The sequence below is a fragment of the Eurypyga helias genome, unplaced genomic scaffold (genome assembly GCF_000690775.1).
Source record: "Eurypyga helias isolate BGI_N326 unplaced genomic scaffold, ASM69077v1 scaffold31199, whole genome shotgun sequence".
NCBI lineage: Eukaryota > Metazoa > Chordata > Aves > Eurypygiformes > Eurypygidae > Eurypyga > Eurypyga helias.
Genome location: NW_010273289.1, coordinates 27,137 through 41,837, shown reverse-complemented (window position 1 = coordinate 41,837; position 14,701 = coordinate 27,137). Strand labels below are relative to the sequence as shown.

The following is a 14,701-nucleotide window of genomic DNA, read 5'->3' as shown; positions in this document are numbered from 1 at the left end:
TCCCTCTTAAAGTTGCAAGGAAAGAATACCAAAAATTTTTAAAGGTTTTTTATGTGTGAGTTCTTGGTATGAAACCCACCTTTATCTCACTTAATAGATTATAAAAATATGTTTTGGTTTAGAGAGAAAAGACGTCCCAGTACGGTACCTTTTTATTGCATCTTTTCTGAATATCAAAAATGACACAAGAAGTTGTCCTTGAAGTCTGATAATTTTTTTTGCAACTTTTCTTACAACAGTTTTTGGCAGAGGGAAAGTTCCTTACTGTGGAAGAAGTTGCTTCCACTTGAGTTTTAGAACTTATTCGAAAGAGTATGTCAAAACTATGTGATTTAAGTAAAGGATTTAACATCTATAATAGGAAACATCAAACAGAGTTTCCAGTTCCACTTCCAAGAGTCCTTCCATAAGATATAAAGGCTATTGTTAAATTATTCAAATGTAGGCTGAACATTGTCAAATAATACAATGGATCCTACTAGCATAGTGTTTCTAATTAATTATCTCTCAAATAGTAAATACTGTAAACTGGTTAAATAGTGAAAAATTGGCATTTTTCTGCAAGTTTCAAGTATTGTAGAACTGATTGGAGAGGTTGCTTTTTGAAATGACCAACCTTGGTATCACTTGAGGAAATTTCCAAGTTGCACACTGTTTCTGGCTAAAATGCAACGGAAAGTCGAAGGCTGAACCTCCCAGTACTTTACAGGGTTATTGAAGAGGCTTATGCCACTGTATAACGCTTTCTTCTTTCTTCCTCCTGTGGGGCAGAAGTCATTCACGCCCAGTTTTGCAATGTGATTAGAATGAAGGAAGACTACCTGCAGTAATAAACAGGAAAATATAGTAGTTAGTATGTAAATGGGAAAAATAGCTAAACATTCAAGACATAATAGTAACGGGAATTAAAAATTTGTGTGAGATCTTTAAAAAATTTCTTCCTCCTGCCACAGACTCTCCCACAAAACCAAAAAAAAGGTATTTTATCAGTGGGTTGTGAGAATAATTTGACTCTCTTCTTGTGGAACATTCTCCTAAAATGCAAGTTTATGTTCTCTTACAGTAAGAATTAGAATGATGGGCTATTTTATTATCTTGCAATGTAAATTTTCAGTGATTTAATAAATTCTTAAAAATAGTCTCTAGAAAAGTTGATATTAGGAGAGATTTGTTAGTATAGATTTAGGAACAGATCAGTGTAATGTTGAGGCAGCTTAAAATAGTAAAAGCTTTTACCAAATTAGTTTATCATGTGCTCTGTCATCTATGCATTTCTTCTTGTCTCCCCAAGCTTTGTTCTGCTCTATATCCTAAGGTACGTCATCTTATAAAACATCTTTGGTTCTAATTGCTGTTCCAGAAATAAATGTGTTTTGAAAGTGTTTTACTGCAGAGTTTATCTAATTCTAAATATAAATTTAAAAATCTTATTATTTCAGCCTCATAAACAATTTTCTTTGGATTTAAGGCTTTTCAGAGTGGGAATGGAGAAATTTCCACTCCGACTTGCTAATATGGAAGTTGTAATAAATCTATAACAAACATTCTGAGAACATTTGCTGGGTGTAGCATGCTGTTTTCCTGTGGACTGGTTTGTTTTGGTTCTTTCCTTCTCCCTAGGAAGTGTTCCTGCTGTTTGATCTTGTTTATTTCTTTAAGTACATATGTGATTTCAGTTTTCCTAGTATGAGAGTCATGTCAAAATATATATGACAGTTAATTATGCTTTTTAACTGTGTTGTAATCAGTCCGGCAGTATGAAAGTCTAACTACTCATAACTATCAGAGCTTTCTATTAGGTTTAGTCTATGACCTGCAGATACTTCAGTTCAGGTAATCCAGGAGGAACTTTCTTGAGCTTATTTTTCTCGAGATGGATTTCACGTATGCCTGGTATGTTGGCAAAACTTCCATTCTCCACATCTTTGATTTTATTATTCCCCAGGCCTAGCCTAGAAATAGCACAAGGAACATTTAATTAAAGATTAATTGGGAGTCACAACAGCATTGAAGAGCAAAAAGAGGGAAAAAAAGAACTGGGGAAAGATGATGAAATATTACCTCTGATAGAAAAAAACCACTATTGTTCTAAAAAACATTTTTTCTCCTTAATCTCAGCTTCAAGGACAGCAGCTAGAATGATGTGAGCAATTGTCCAGTTTTGCATGCATGTTTTCTTCTTTTAATGGCAAGTGTTAAAATGATAAACATCAACCAGTCTGCTTGTAAATAAATCAAGCCCCTATCAAGTAGTATAGCTACAGAGTATGCTCACAGTACTAAAAAGTGTTCTAATAAATAGCCAAAGAAGAGCTAGTCCTGCAAAGAAACAGTTATATATATATCAGTCAAAAACTTCATTTTTTTTAAATAAGCAGGGCTGCCTTCTTTCCTACTTCCACACTTTCCTTAATTTAGGCCTCAGTTTTTTTGCCATGAGACTTCAGCCTGTGTTGCCAGGAAGATGATTCAGGAGGTGGAGACACAGGTCAGTTTGGGGTTGCTCTTTCCACACATCCTGCAATCCTCCTTTTCTCCTTTCTTTCTTAATTGCTTCAGAAACTGAAGTTGGTATCTATATGCACGTCAGTAGTTCCTCTTCGATAGTAGTTTCTATTACCAAATCCAAAATTCAGTGCTGCTCAGATGTAGTTTCAGAGTTCTTAACTGAGCTTTACAGAAAGAACTACTTCTCTTCTCCTACATCAGTGATCCATTCCTCAGAAACAGACATGTTTTCTTAAACCCCATCATGTTTGGAAACAGTTATCGAGTTGTTTCCCTGACCAGCTACTGTATTTCTCTTGGGCCAGTTTTCAGGACATGAGTTTATCGTCTCTATAATTTACCAGTTTTCCCATGCATTTGTATGAGAGAGTCTCAAATTTCCTTTTTTGCCCCATCATTTTATATTTTTAATTGGAGTGTGCATGGAGTGTCTCCTTCCAATACACACAGGTCTCCTCTGGAATATAAAGCTGAATCTTTATCCTATACATTTAGTTACAAGAAAGGTATTCTGTTCCTAAACCACCAATCTGTTGCTGTATACCTCATTTTGAGGTGTGACTTGTGAGATGGGCGATGAAGGCGTTAAAGTGCTTGGGCCTGACAGGGAAGAGGCTAGAGAAAATCACTGAACTCGGATGATAATGTGACCACAAAGGTTCATATGACCTGAGTTTAAGAAATACGTGCAGTGCTTAATTGAGGCATATTGCTACTAGTACATTAAGAGACTTTATCTAAAACCATGCTGTACTGCACAACGCCCAGGGGCCGTGACGTAAGAATTATGATGATTACGTGTTGTAATGAGATGCTGTTCTTAATGTACACTTGTATTGTGAATGTAGGCAAGACATGTAATAAGGCTAGTATTTGGTGGTGGTTTGTGTGTGGGGTTTGGTTTGGTTTTGTTTTTTTAAAGTTTCGTCTTATATACAGCAGATATTATTAAAACACTTAATTTTTTTAATTCTCTTTCCTCCCATTAACGAGGGAAATATCAAACGAGATCCTGACAGGTCTGACTTTTTTATCAAATAAAACCATTCTGTGTGGGAATTTTACCTTTGAAGATCTTTATACCGGTTAAAATCTTCAAGTTCAATTGCTGTGATCTTATTGTCGTCTAAATGAAGTTCTAGCAGGCTGGTGGGCAATTCTGAGGAAAAACGAATGCATGGTATGAAAAAAATAAGCCAAGTTATTTTTGTTGGAATTTTATGTTCCAAACAGCTTCTTGCCTTTGTGTTTAGGATTAGGTGAAGAATCTTGGGGGTGGTTGTCTGCTTCACAGAAATGGGTATTAGATACAAGTATGTTACTTTAAAAAAATCAACATTATTTGGTTTAAAATAGTGTCTTTAAAACAAAAATTAAGATGTGGAAGTGTGTATGTTAAATTTTTGGGGTTCCAAAATTCAGCACAGTTTTGCTCACTTTCATGTACTTTGGGTTAACCTGTTAAAGATGTACATTATGTACATTATGTGTAATTATGTAAGAGCTGGCAGTCAAAATCCTACGCCTGTGGAGCCAAGTGACAACCTTTTGTAGCTATGTGTTTTCCTGAACATGCTATAACTGACGCTTTTATAGCTCCTAAGATGGGATCTGGGAGGAAAGCTTTCGGAGTTCCCTCAGCCAAATGAGCTGGTTGGTACGCTCTTTCACGTGTAGGTACGCAGTGTTTTCTCCTGTGCTACCAAACAGTTGCAGCTCAGGACTGTCAGTGAATGGACCAGGAGGTGGAGAAGCTTTTTCACAGTATCCCTTTAGTGAAGGCAGAGAAAGATGGCCACAAGTTGAATTTCTGTTTGCTGATCTTATGTTCAGTTTTGCTAGCATCTGTCTAGATGGCACCCTGACACTAAGCAAGACAAACTGCGTGTTTGTTACTAATATGGTTTGGGAGAGCACTGCTCCTGTTGCTGTTTGGTGTAGCATTACAGCACTGAAGTGTTTTGCTTTACAGCCTGTCTTTGTGCCCCTTGACATGCTTTGGTGTTTGTTTGGGCTTTTTCCCAGTTTCCATTCTGGTTTACTATTCCCCAGGGTGCTGCTTGTATTTGACTTAGACTATTAAGAGGGAAAACTTCCCATCTCTCCATATCAGATTTTAACTGCATTCTGTAAGTTACTTTTTTTTTTAATCTTTTTGTGTCATTATAACATTTGCTGATAGAAGGATCTACAAACTTAGTTTCTATTTGTGTAGAATGTGTTCACCATGAAATCCTGTTTGTTTATGTATTGGACACCACGTATTGGACCTCATGCTGTGTTTCCTTATAGATTTCTCTATAACAAAGAAAATCTGCATAATTTGATGTAAGCTTTTTTGTGATAAGTGATAGGAGATGGTACTATGATAATAACAGAAGAATGTATTTTTTTGTGTGTGTTACCATAGTCAGCCAGCTGGTTTCTGATATTAAAATTACCTTAACAATTGGGGTCTGTTGGTTTTGGTTGTTTTTTTGGTGTTCTCTTCTACAGGAATGCTTTTGCATATATCTGTCTACAAGGAGAGATTAAATTTAGTAAGAAACAAGTTCTTTAGCTGAATGATCCAGAAATAAATATCTTGAGGGCCAACATTTAGTTTCCCTGTAAGTTAATGAATGATAAAACATATGATATGCTTTGTTTCTTCCCTTTTTCTCTTAGCTAGTGGTTTGGGGCGGGTGAAAATCATGAGAATTAGGTTAAATAACATTACAACCTACAGAAAATGCAGGTAGATCCTTCATGCTACTATTATGTGTGTAGGTCAGTGATTGCTAACGCTATTGTTTTAATTTACTACTACCTCCAAATCACAGTTAATTTTTTATATGAATGAGTGATTTAATTTTGTAGTATGTTATGTTGAATGTAATTAAAATAATATTGTTTCACTTAGCAAGCCTCTATGAAACGATGTATAAACTGCTGTACTAGATTGTGCTTTCAGGACGTTATATTGCAGAGCATATTTGAGCTACAGAATTGCTTGAAACATTCAAAGTTAAAGCTAGACATTTTGGGGTTTCATTTTAAATGCATTAAGGAATTGGGAATTCTGTATCCCTTCTGACCTAGACCAAATGTCAGGGTGTTTATCCTTTCTTTGTAAGGACTTTTGAGAGGCTGATGTGAAAGTTGTGGTGTCTTATTATCGTTTTCTTCACATTGTGTCTCCCGAGAAGAGTCTGTGGATGACTCTGAGGAGCGGACTGCCTGATGGGGAGAGGGCAGAAGGGGCTGGATAGTGAGCCTTTGTAAGTGCAAAAAGAAAAATAAGGTAAGAAGTGGTTTGGTAGTAATTAATAGTACAAAACAGAATTTATGAACATGTTAATAATCATATAGATGTTAAAGCATTTTATTTAGGAGTACGCTGGTATAGGTGCAATAGAAAAGGTAAAACAAAGCATACCTTTAGGAATTGAAGTTAATTTAGCTTCTGCAATTCTTATATGATAAATATTTACTCCTTCAAAAGCCCCTGGCTCAATTCCATCATTATTAAGAGGATTTGCACTCATTTCTGTCCAAGGGAAAAAAAAATAGAGGTATTTATGACATAGGAGTTTTGTGTATGTTAGACTCAATTATAAACAGCTCATTGCATTTTATTTATGACTTCTTATGTTCTAAACATTAATGAATGGTTAGCTTTGATGACCTGTTTTGGGGGGTAGAAGTCACAGCTTTCAGTGAATAAAGCCTGTCTAATTTGGCTTGTAGTGTTGTCAGAAGCTTTCCCGATGTAGCAACTCCACAATGAAATCAAACTGTGAAAGTTTCTACAGCATGGATATCTCTTTAAGAGGAAATTGCACATTGGGGAGATGTTTGAATGAAAATTATGTACAGTATGTTACATCTTTCGTAACGATCTACTTAATTGGTCTTACCTAAAACATGCAGAGACTTCATTCCTTTAAATGCATCCTTGTGGATCTTCTTAACCTTATTAGCATGAATTCTGAGCTCTACTAAAGTTTTGGGTAGGTTTGTTGGAATCTCAGTTAGCTGGTTATGGGACAAATACAGTCGCCGTAGCTTCTTTGTTGATTGAAAGGCTTTTGGATGGATCTTGGATATTTTGTTGTTGTTCAAAGCCAGTGCCTATGAGATATGGGAAGAGCAATGCAAAGAAAGTATCTTTATACAGGAATGTCATGATCATGAATTCGGTGTGTAATTTTACAATTAAGTATTTGAATTATGTTCCGTCATACCAAATGTTAGCACTTTCTATATACTTTGGAAATTTCAGTTGATTGTGAAAAACAAAAAAGAACCTGGAAGCTGGATCATCAGCTGGGAGGTAGAGAAAAAATGTGTCAGAGCTGACAAGGTGCCAGTGGGTAATGAGAAGGATTGGCAAAACAATATGCTTGTCTTCATATATTTTGTGGAACTGAATGGAGGTTATATTCTTTTTTGTTATTGTTCCTTAATGCAGACAAATTCTCAAAACTCAGAATATTATCTTTTAGTTCAGCATAATGCTGCAAAATAAAAGTCAGGATTTTAATCTGAATTTCTTAATATACTGATATATACATACATTAACTTATATCTTATTTGCTGTAATTCTTCAACTCCTGTCAATTTAAGCCTCTCTCTTCTGTACAGTACACTAGTCCTTGTTTGGGACAGTGTTTTGTTCTTGGTTACTCTGTGTTATCAGAGAACTTGCAATGAGTTACTACAAACAACAACATATGAGTTATCTGAAGTTATTTTGCCTGTCAAATCACATCTCTGCATTTCCATGTCTAGAGTGTTACTTTCTGTTCCTTTTTTACTTCTTTGAGCTGTTGGTGAGTCATCTGCTGTCTGCAGTTGTGGGAAAAAAAAGTAGAGCAAAACAAAATTAATCTTTTTTTCCCCGAAAAGATGGGATAGCTTAAGGAAATAAACAGGAAATGCTCCTTCCTAATCCAAGTTGCCATCTGTGCCTTTGCTAAGTACTAGTACTCAGACAAGTTGTACAAAGTAAACTTTGCTTTCAGTAAAGATTTTGTTAGGCCCTTCCACAAATGAACTGATGAGAAAAATCAAAACAGCAGAGAGTTTTCAGTTATCACATGATTAAGGGGTGACTCTAATGTATAATGTGGTGATGGCTGATGTATTCCAATGACTTGCTCCGTCATGGGAGGTTAGTTTCTGTAGGATCTTTTATACTGAAAGTAAACCACAGTTAGTGTGTTTACCTATAACTTGCTGGTAATACCATTCCATACCCAGACATGAGGCATGTAAAGGGAATTGGAAACTCTTTGTTGCAAACAATGAATGTATATGGTCCTTATTTTTTCTATCCTAGCTTAACCTATAATAATTAACAAGCTCATTGATAGACACTTAGATCTGATAAATTTTCAATTCTTGTTAAGAAACCAAATGCGACTGAAAATGATTTATTTTATGTTAGTATAATGTGTGTTTCATGTCTTTCTAATGTGGAATAGAAGGTCCTTCATTTGGTATAACTTGTGGAACAGATTTCTCACTTTTACAATGAAAATTTTAAACAGTCAGTATATATTGGCACTGGATCTAGAGTGACATCGTATGGAAATAAATATTCCTAACAGATTTAATCTACCTGTCCAGGCCTCTGAGACGCTCTTATTTGCTTTCGTTATAAAAGGGATAATTGTGTACTGTAAATATCTAGATTTATCAGTTGTCAGTGATACTTGTTTGAAAGCCTGTCTCTGCATTCAACAGTAGTAAAGTACCTGACTTTATCAGTAATTCAGTGTTGCTCTGTTTTCTCTTCAGGTCAGTTGGATCTGTAACATTAGATTCAGTGGTGTACGTGTTAGCTGTGTGCTGTGTCCTTTTGAAAATACCCTCAGAAAATACTGTTCTAGTTCTCCTGTCAGCTTAAGTTCTTTCTGCCATTTTACAGCTAAAGAGATAAAAAAGCACTTTTCTTGCTGCCTTGAAAAGGTTTCTGTGCATGCTAAGGGCTGAGTAAATCTTGAGGATCTTTTTGTGAGATGCATAGCGTACACTTGGTGGATGTTGTAGAAAGTAGAGTAGTTCTTACAGTTCAAAGAAATTTGCTTCTTACTTTGTGGGAGCAGTCAAATATGCAGGCGTTAGGCTCTGGTTTTATGGATACTATTGGAGAAGAAAAACACCATTTGTATTTTAAAAGTATCACAGTATTTCGGATTGCTAAATAAGATTTCAAACTTGGAAAATATCAAGCTTACATAAAGCGATGTGAGTCCTTGGAGATCGTTTTCCTTGACCTCTTTAATTTTGTTGTTTTGAAGGTCAATCATACGAGTGTCTGGTGGAATGTTGCGAGGTATTGATGTCAAACCTATTTAAGCATGTGAGAGAAACAAGCATTACGGACCTGTTTACAAGTCCAAAGAAATTAACTGCTAAACAGCAAAGCACAGTGAGAGTGTTGACGATTATGATCGCAAAGGAAATACGAACAGCCATAAAGCAAAGGATAGAAGGAAATATTGGATGATGAGAGGAATTACTTATGTGAGAATGTATGACAAAACTGTGTGTATAGTTTCAGGAGGAGCTACTTCTACCCCTCACCATGAAAAGCTTGAATGGGGTGCTCACTGCAGGTTCTTTGCACCCGTGAAATCAGCAGCCTTAGAGCACCAGTGGTTTTACAGGAAAACTGCCTAAGTCCCTGGAGAAGGCAGCCCTCGGGGGATCTGGGGCTGTAGTTCTGTATTTAGGAACAGGGCTGTTGCAGTGGCTTTAAGGGGTTTCTGCTCAGTGCTGGAATGCTGCTTTCTGCCTCTGCACTGCCCTATCCACTCTACTGGCATGGTTGCTCATCTAGCCATGCAGTTACCACCAGGGCTGAGAAATGTATCCTTGGTGAAAGTGGACAAAAGACGGTTTCCCGGCTGCCAGTTCTTAATTAGCAGTTGTACAAATTCCCCAATCCTGTTATTTGTTCTGTTGCAAAACCACTTCAGTTCATGCCATCTGTGATCCTAAATTAACGTAAGAGACTAGGAGGGCATAGCAACTGTCTTTTCAGTGGAAATGCTGATGCCTCCAATGCTAAATGCTGGTCCAGTTTATTAACCATTATTCCATAATTAGTAGTTTACAGTTATTTAAAGATGAAGTCTGTTACTAGGGATTTTTCTGTGTGAACTCAAGTAAGGAGGTTTGCATTCTCTGAACCAGACACAATAGCCAGAGCTTATTGCTGACAGCAAAAGTTTATTCTGATTTCTTAAAATGGCCTCAAATTGTGTCAGGGGAGGTTTAGATTAGATATTAGGGAATACTTCTTCACTGAAAGGGTTGTCAGGCATGGAAAAAGGCTGTCCAGGGAAGTGGTGGAGTCGCCATCCCTGGAGGTGTTTAAGGAGCATGTAGATGTGGCACTTGAGGACGTGATCTAGTGGGTATGGTAGTGTTGGCTTGATGGTTGGACTGGATGATCTGATAGGTCTTTCCCAACCTTAGTGATTCTGTGAAAAATGACACATTGTTTTTAAAAAACACAGCAATTTATAGATTGACTCAATGTTTCTAGGACATGTCTAGGATTAAGCTTAGGATGGTGGCAGAGCTGTGATCAGAACAAATGTCATTGTCACTGTGCTAGTGGCTGTAGCCATGGTTTCCTTGAATCATGGGAAATCTTCAATGAAAATTAATTCAAATTTTCACAAGTAATAATGAATTCATATTTAGGGCCTAGCATATATCTGCAACAGTGACAGTAGCAGATTTGCCCTTGGTTCAGATGTTACCAGCGATGTGTACTTTAATGGAAGTTAAGCTGAACACGTAGTTTGTATCCCATTTATGTGCTTGCTTTGGTTTATTTATGGCCACTTTTTCCGTTGTTTTCCTGTCATTTGACCTGTTGCTTTGTAGCTGTGAATGGAGCACTTCTTTAGCTATAGGCTTTTTTTGAGAGAGGGGACTAATAGCTTGTCTAATGCAAATAGAAGGTATAGCAAACTTTTGTGCATCTCTGTATATAACTTCATGCAAGTAAATGAAACAGGAGAAGGTAATCTAAACCATATACATAAGCATTTTCATATTATGTGATTGTTGTCTTAGTAGATAAAAAGCTGTGCAGGTTATATGTACTTATTAACCCCAATAAGTATTCCGTTAAATAGTTTTAGTTATTTGTTACATGTTCTAAATGTCTTTCCATTCTATGCTGTTATTAGTAAAGTCATTGCTAATGGAAGGTAACTATAGAATTTTATTAATTTTCTAAGCTGGTGCACCTAAACTGGGAAAACATGTTGTAAGAAGTGTTGGACATGAATTAGATATGGTTTGCAAGCCTAATTGAAAAAAGATAAGCTCCTGTTGAAAAAGACTGGTACAGGATTATGTGAATGTGTGCAATTTATGGGGCTGTAGAATTAATCTTTTAAAGGGCAAATCCTCCAATGGAGAGACCACTGGAGAACAGGCACACAAATTCTTTCTTACCTAGGTCAGAGCAGTGGACAACTCTCACATAGCACTGGCATCCAAAGGGGCATATTGGGAAGAGATCAAAAGGAATTAGTGGTCTAATTGGTTCTGTGGTTGGAAATAGGGAATTGTCATCACCATCTTCTTCCATATCTTGGAGCATCACATTCTTTAGTGTAAAATATGAAGGACTGATGAGAGGTTTGGCAGAGCACAAAGCCAGGAAGAAGAGGAGTGTGTATTCTTTCATATCTTCTTAATCACAATAGCCAATCTTGAAGAGAGAAGCAAAGAAAAAAAAAAAAAACCCAAACACCAAAATCAGTGAAGCAGCAAATAAAGATCTTAAAGTATTTACTTCGCTCACTGCTACGGTCTCTGGTCCTGAAAAATGGTCTGTTATGAATATTAAAGATTAATTAGTATATGGAGGATGAAGAGTATTAAAAATAATATTCAAAATATAATATTGTGTGATTATAAATTTATGTGTTAGAATAAATATGCTTAAAATATTAATTAATCAGATATTAATGCTGTATCAAAGTTTGTTAGTCAAGTTTAAAAGGTAGTGTCATTGCTTCAGGCTTGGAAGTGTAATTTTTGTAGCAAATTTTACCAGAATTTAGAATTGGATTTATTTGTTCTTTCCTAATGAAAGTGTATTTTAGTGGGTTACATTGTCATATGTGCCTTGCTTGTATCTACAAAACTGGGAAATACTTGATTAGCAATACATAAAATGCATTCATCAGATACTCCCTAAACACTTGTTATTCTGTGCACTAAACACTTCTAATTAAACACTACTTATCCTAATATGGAAAAACAGAGTTTTCAGCTTTTCCCGAATTCCAGTCATTTGTATATTATTGCTATTGACAGATGTCCTTTTTACTTTAGTGCAAGCACATTTGTATATGACTTTTATTTGATGAGTGCCCTTTTCTCTGACAAGGGCATGCAGGTTATGAGTCTGTCATTTGTAATCAGTAACTTAAATTATATCTTAAAAGAAACTGGAAACCAATACTTCTATCTGCATATTTTTTCAAAAAACACTTTTTTTTACCCTAGCTTTGTTTTCCTAGGTCCTGTACATGATAGCTAGGCAGCCAGGTGAAAGGAGCTCAAAATGTGCCACACTTGAATTTAGTACTATAAAACCCATCAGCTTTCTACATTACCTGTAACTTGGAAGTATTTTCCTGTGTAACTGAAGGTCCTTCAATCCGAAGACAAAAAGATGTTGGATCAGTTAGGGTGCCTTCAAAAAAGAAAATCCCTATCAGATAGCTACAATTACTTTTTTCTGATATTATTGAGAAGAATAGACAACTTGTGAAGGACTTAAAAATTAGCTTTGTCTTTAGAAAAATATGGCAGATTCTGTTTTATTACAGCTGTTCATGAAATTTCATTCAGCTTCTCTGAGTTCTAGTTTTACCAGATTTCTTTTAGCCAAACTGATGGGGAAAACCAGGAGTCCAGTCCTACAGTATGCTTTGTTACGTGAGTAATGATGATCCATAGGTCAAAACCCTTAGATGTTGTCTACATACTCTGGTTTTATTCTACAGATGGTTTCATTGGCCAAATACTCCTATAAAAGTAGACATAAGGGAGAACAGAGGTAGTAAGGATTGCCACAGGATGTTTTGCATCTCCATGAGAAAAGACTGTCTATTCAGCCTTCAGCTCTACATTGTTCCCCTCGAAGCCCAGTTCTGGAAGGCGTTTGGATCCTACAGCACACTGTGCAATCCAAGAGGGGCTGTTGTAAATTTTATTATGTATATCCTGTTTATAAAGAAGTTTCTATTTAGACTATTAGATAACTCGTTAGGGAAATACTGAACGGATCTCAATTCCTGTTCGATCACCTAATTAAATGCTTGCTGATCTCTCTATAGCAGAAAAATGTCTTTATGTAGGCATTTTGTCACAGTTGGAGTGCACTGGTTTGTACAAGGGTGTTGGATTGTTTAAAATTCTGAGGTTTTGTTTGTATTGCTTTTTTCCGTACAAGGTCATTTGGATGTTTCTTATCTGTGGTACTTAACAGCATTAAAATGCTGTGTATTTCATACATTGCTGCTACTGTAACTGTATATGTTTCAGGGTGTATGAAAAGAAAAAAGCTAAGTGTTTGTATTACGTAAAACTCAGCCTTTCAAAAAGAAAGCAGTGACTCCTGCCCCCTGAGATACGTGTCTGAAAACAGAAGCACAATATGCTTTGCATCTTGCAGGTATACAGCATACAGCTGTAAGTTTTATATTTAATGTATCAATATTAATCAATTTATTTACTATTTACTATTTACTAATTTACTACAATTAATTTACTACTAATAACAACTATTCAGTGCTCCTAGAAAGAATTTTATAGTTGTACTTGTGATCCTATACAATGTGTTTTCTTGAAAGAGTCTTTGTATATAAACAGTGCTGGGAACAAGCTGTGGAACGTACATTTGTTTGGAGAGTATTGCCGTCATGTCAGGCCATACACCTCTGGAATATCTGGCCCTTTCAATCTGTATTTCAGCTTCAGCAGAAGAGTCAAGATGTTCAGTACTTCAGTCATACCATTAATTAGGAGATGAGAAGTTTGAAGGCTTTCACACTTCCGGGTTCTCCTTGTTCTTGGACAAGTGCTTTAATGGGTGGGTTTTCATCGATGGGCACTCGTGCGGGTCATCTCCCCCAGGCTGCTTAGGTATTAAGTGACAGAACACTGCGCTTTATTCAGGTGTGTTGTACAATTTCTGCGTGTGGGATACTAAGCATCGTAGCATGTGTCATGTCTTGGGACATCTAGTTTCTAAATGCCTGCTGACTTCTATTCGTGATAGGCACTGGAGGTGTAGTTTTACTGCGTCTAAAAGGTAATCTTTCATGTATGTTCCTGAAATGCTCTTCTGCATCTGCTGCTAGGAAGTTGTCTTATGAAACAATTTAAAAATCTGTTTCCTTGCTTTCACCTGTAGCAAATGGATTGCGTATTTCAGATATTCAAAGAGCTAAGTATGATTTCAAGCTATGAGGAGGTTGAGGCTGTGCTCGAAGTAGTGGCTGGTTTGAACTCGTGAAAAATGTGAGTTGTTGACATACAGTCCTAGAAAAGTAATGTTGAAACATGTCATTGATGACGTGTTAGTCCTGTGAGTTATGTCTCTTGAAAACAAATTCCACAGTTCCATTACAGAAGGAAACCTGCGCGGTGATACTTTTCTCTTTCCTTAAAAAAACACCAAAAAACCAAAACCAAACCAAAAAACCCCCAACCCCCCAAAAATCAAAACCACAAAGAAACAAACAAACCCCACAACTTGTCTTCATCTTTCCATTTTGCCACTAGGAAATCCTTATTGCTAATTGGCTTTGTAGTTGGGGGCAGTAATCGTGTTTGACTCCAGGTTTGCATTGGCCAAAGAATTGCCAAAGGATGGCTTCCAAAGAACTGGATTTTATGGAGGTTTTAAATTTTTTTCCTGGCTGAGCTTTTGAGTTTCCTAGTACATAGATGTTGATATGTTTCTGTAGAAATGCTCTGGCTCTGCAGCTCATCTCAAAGAACTTGTACACACTTTCTGCATGCTTAAACTTCAAGAGTAAGAGAATTAAAAGAAGATGAAAGCTTAAAATCCAAGATCCTAGTGATCTTTCTGGAAATACCTTGTTTTATCATGAGAATGTTATGAAATGTTTAATGAGTTTCAGAAAGTACAGTTCATTAG

General features: G+C 36.4%; 1 protein-coding gene across 1 annotated transcript; it reads right to left on the bottom strand.

Moving 5' to 3' along the window:
• Positions 1-623: 623 nt before the first annotated feature.
• ASPN (asporin) lies at positions 624-11,209 on the bottom strand. The gene is made up of 7 exons (XM_010159435.1): positions 10,975-11,209; positions 8,733-8,845; positions 6,408-6,621; positions 5,927-6,037; positions 3,574-3,667; positions 1,814-1,952; positions 624-821 (listed from the first exon to the last, which is right to left on the bottom strand). The coding sequence occupies exons 1-7, from the start codon at positions 11,207-11,209 to the stop codon at positions 624-626; spliced, it is 1,104 nt and encodes a 367-aa protein (XP_010157737.1).
• Positions 11,210-14,701: the final 3,492 nt, after the last annotated feature.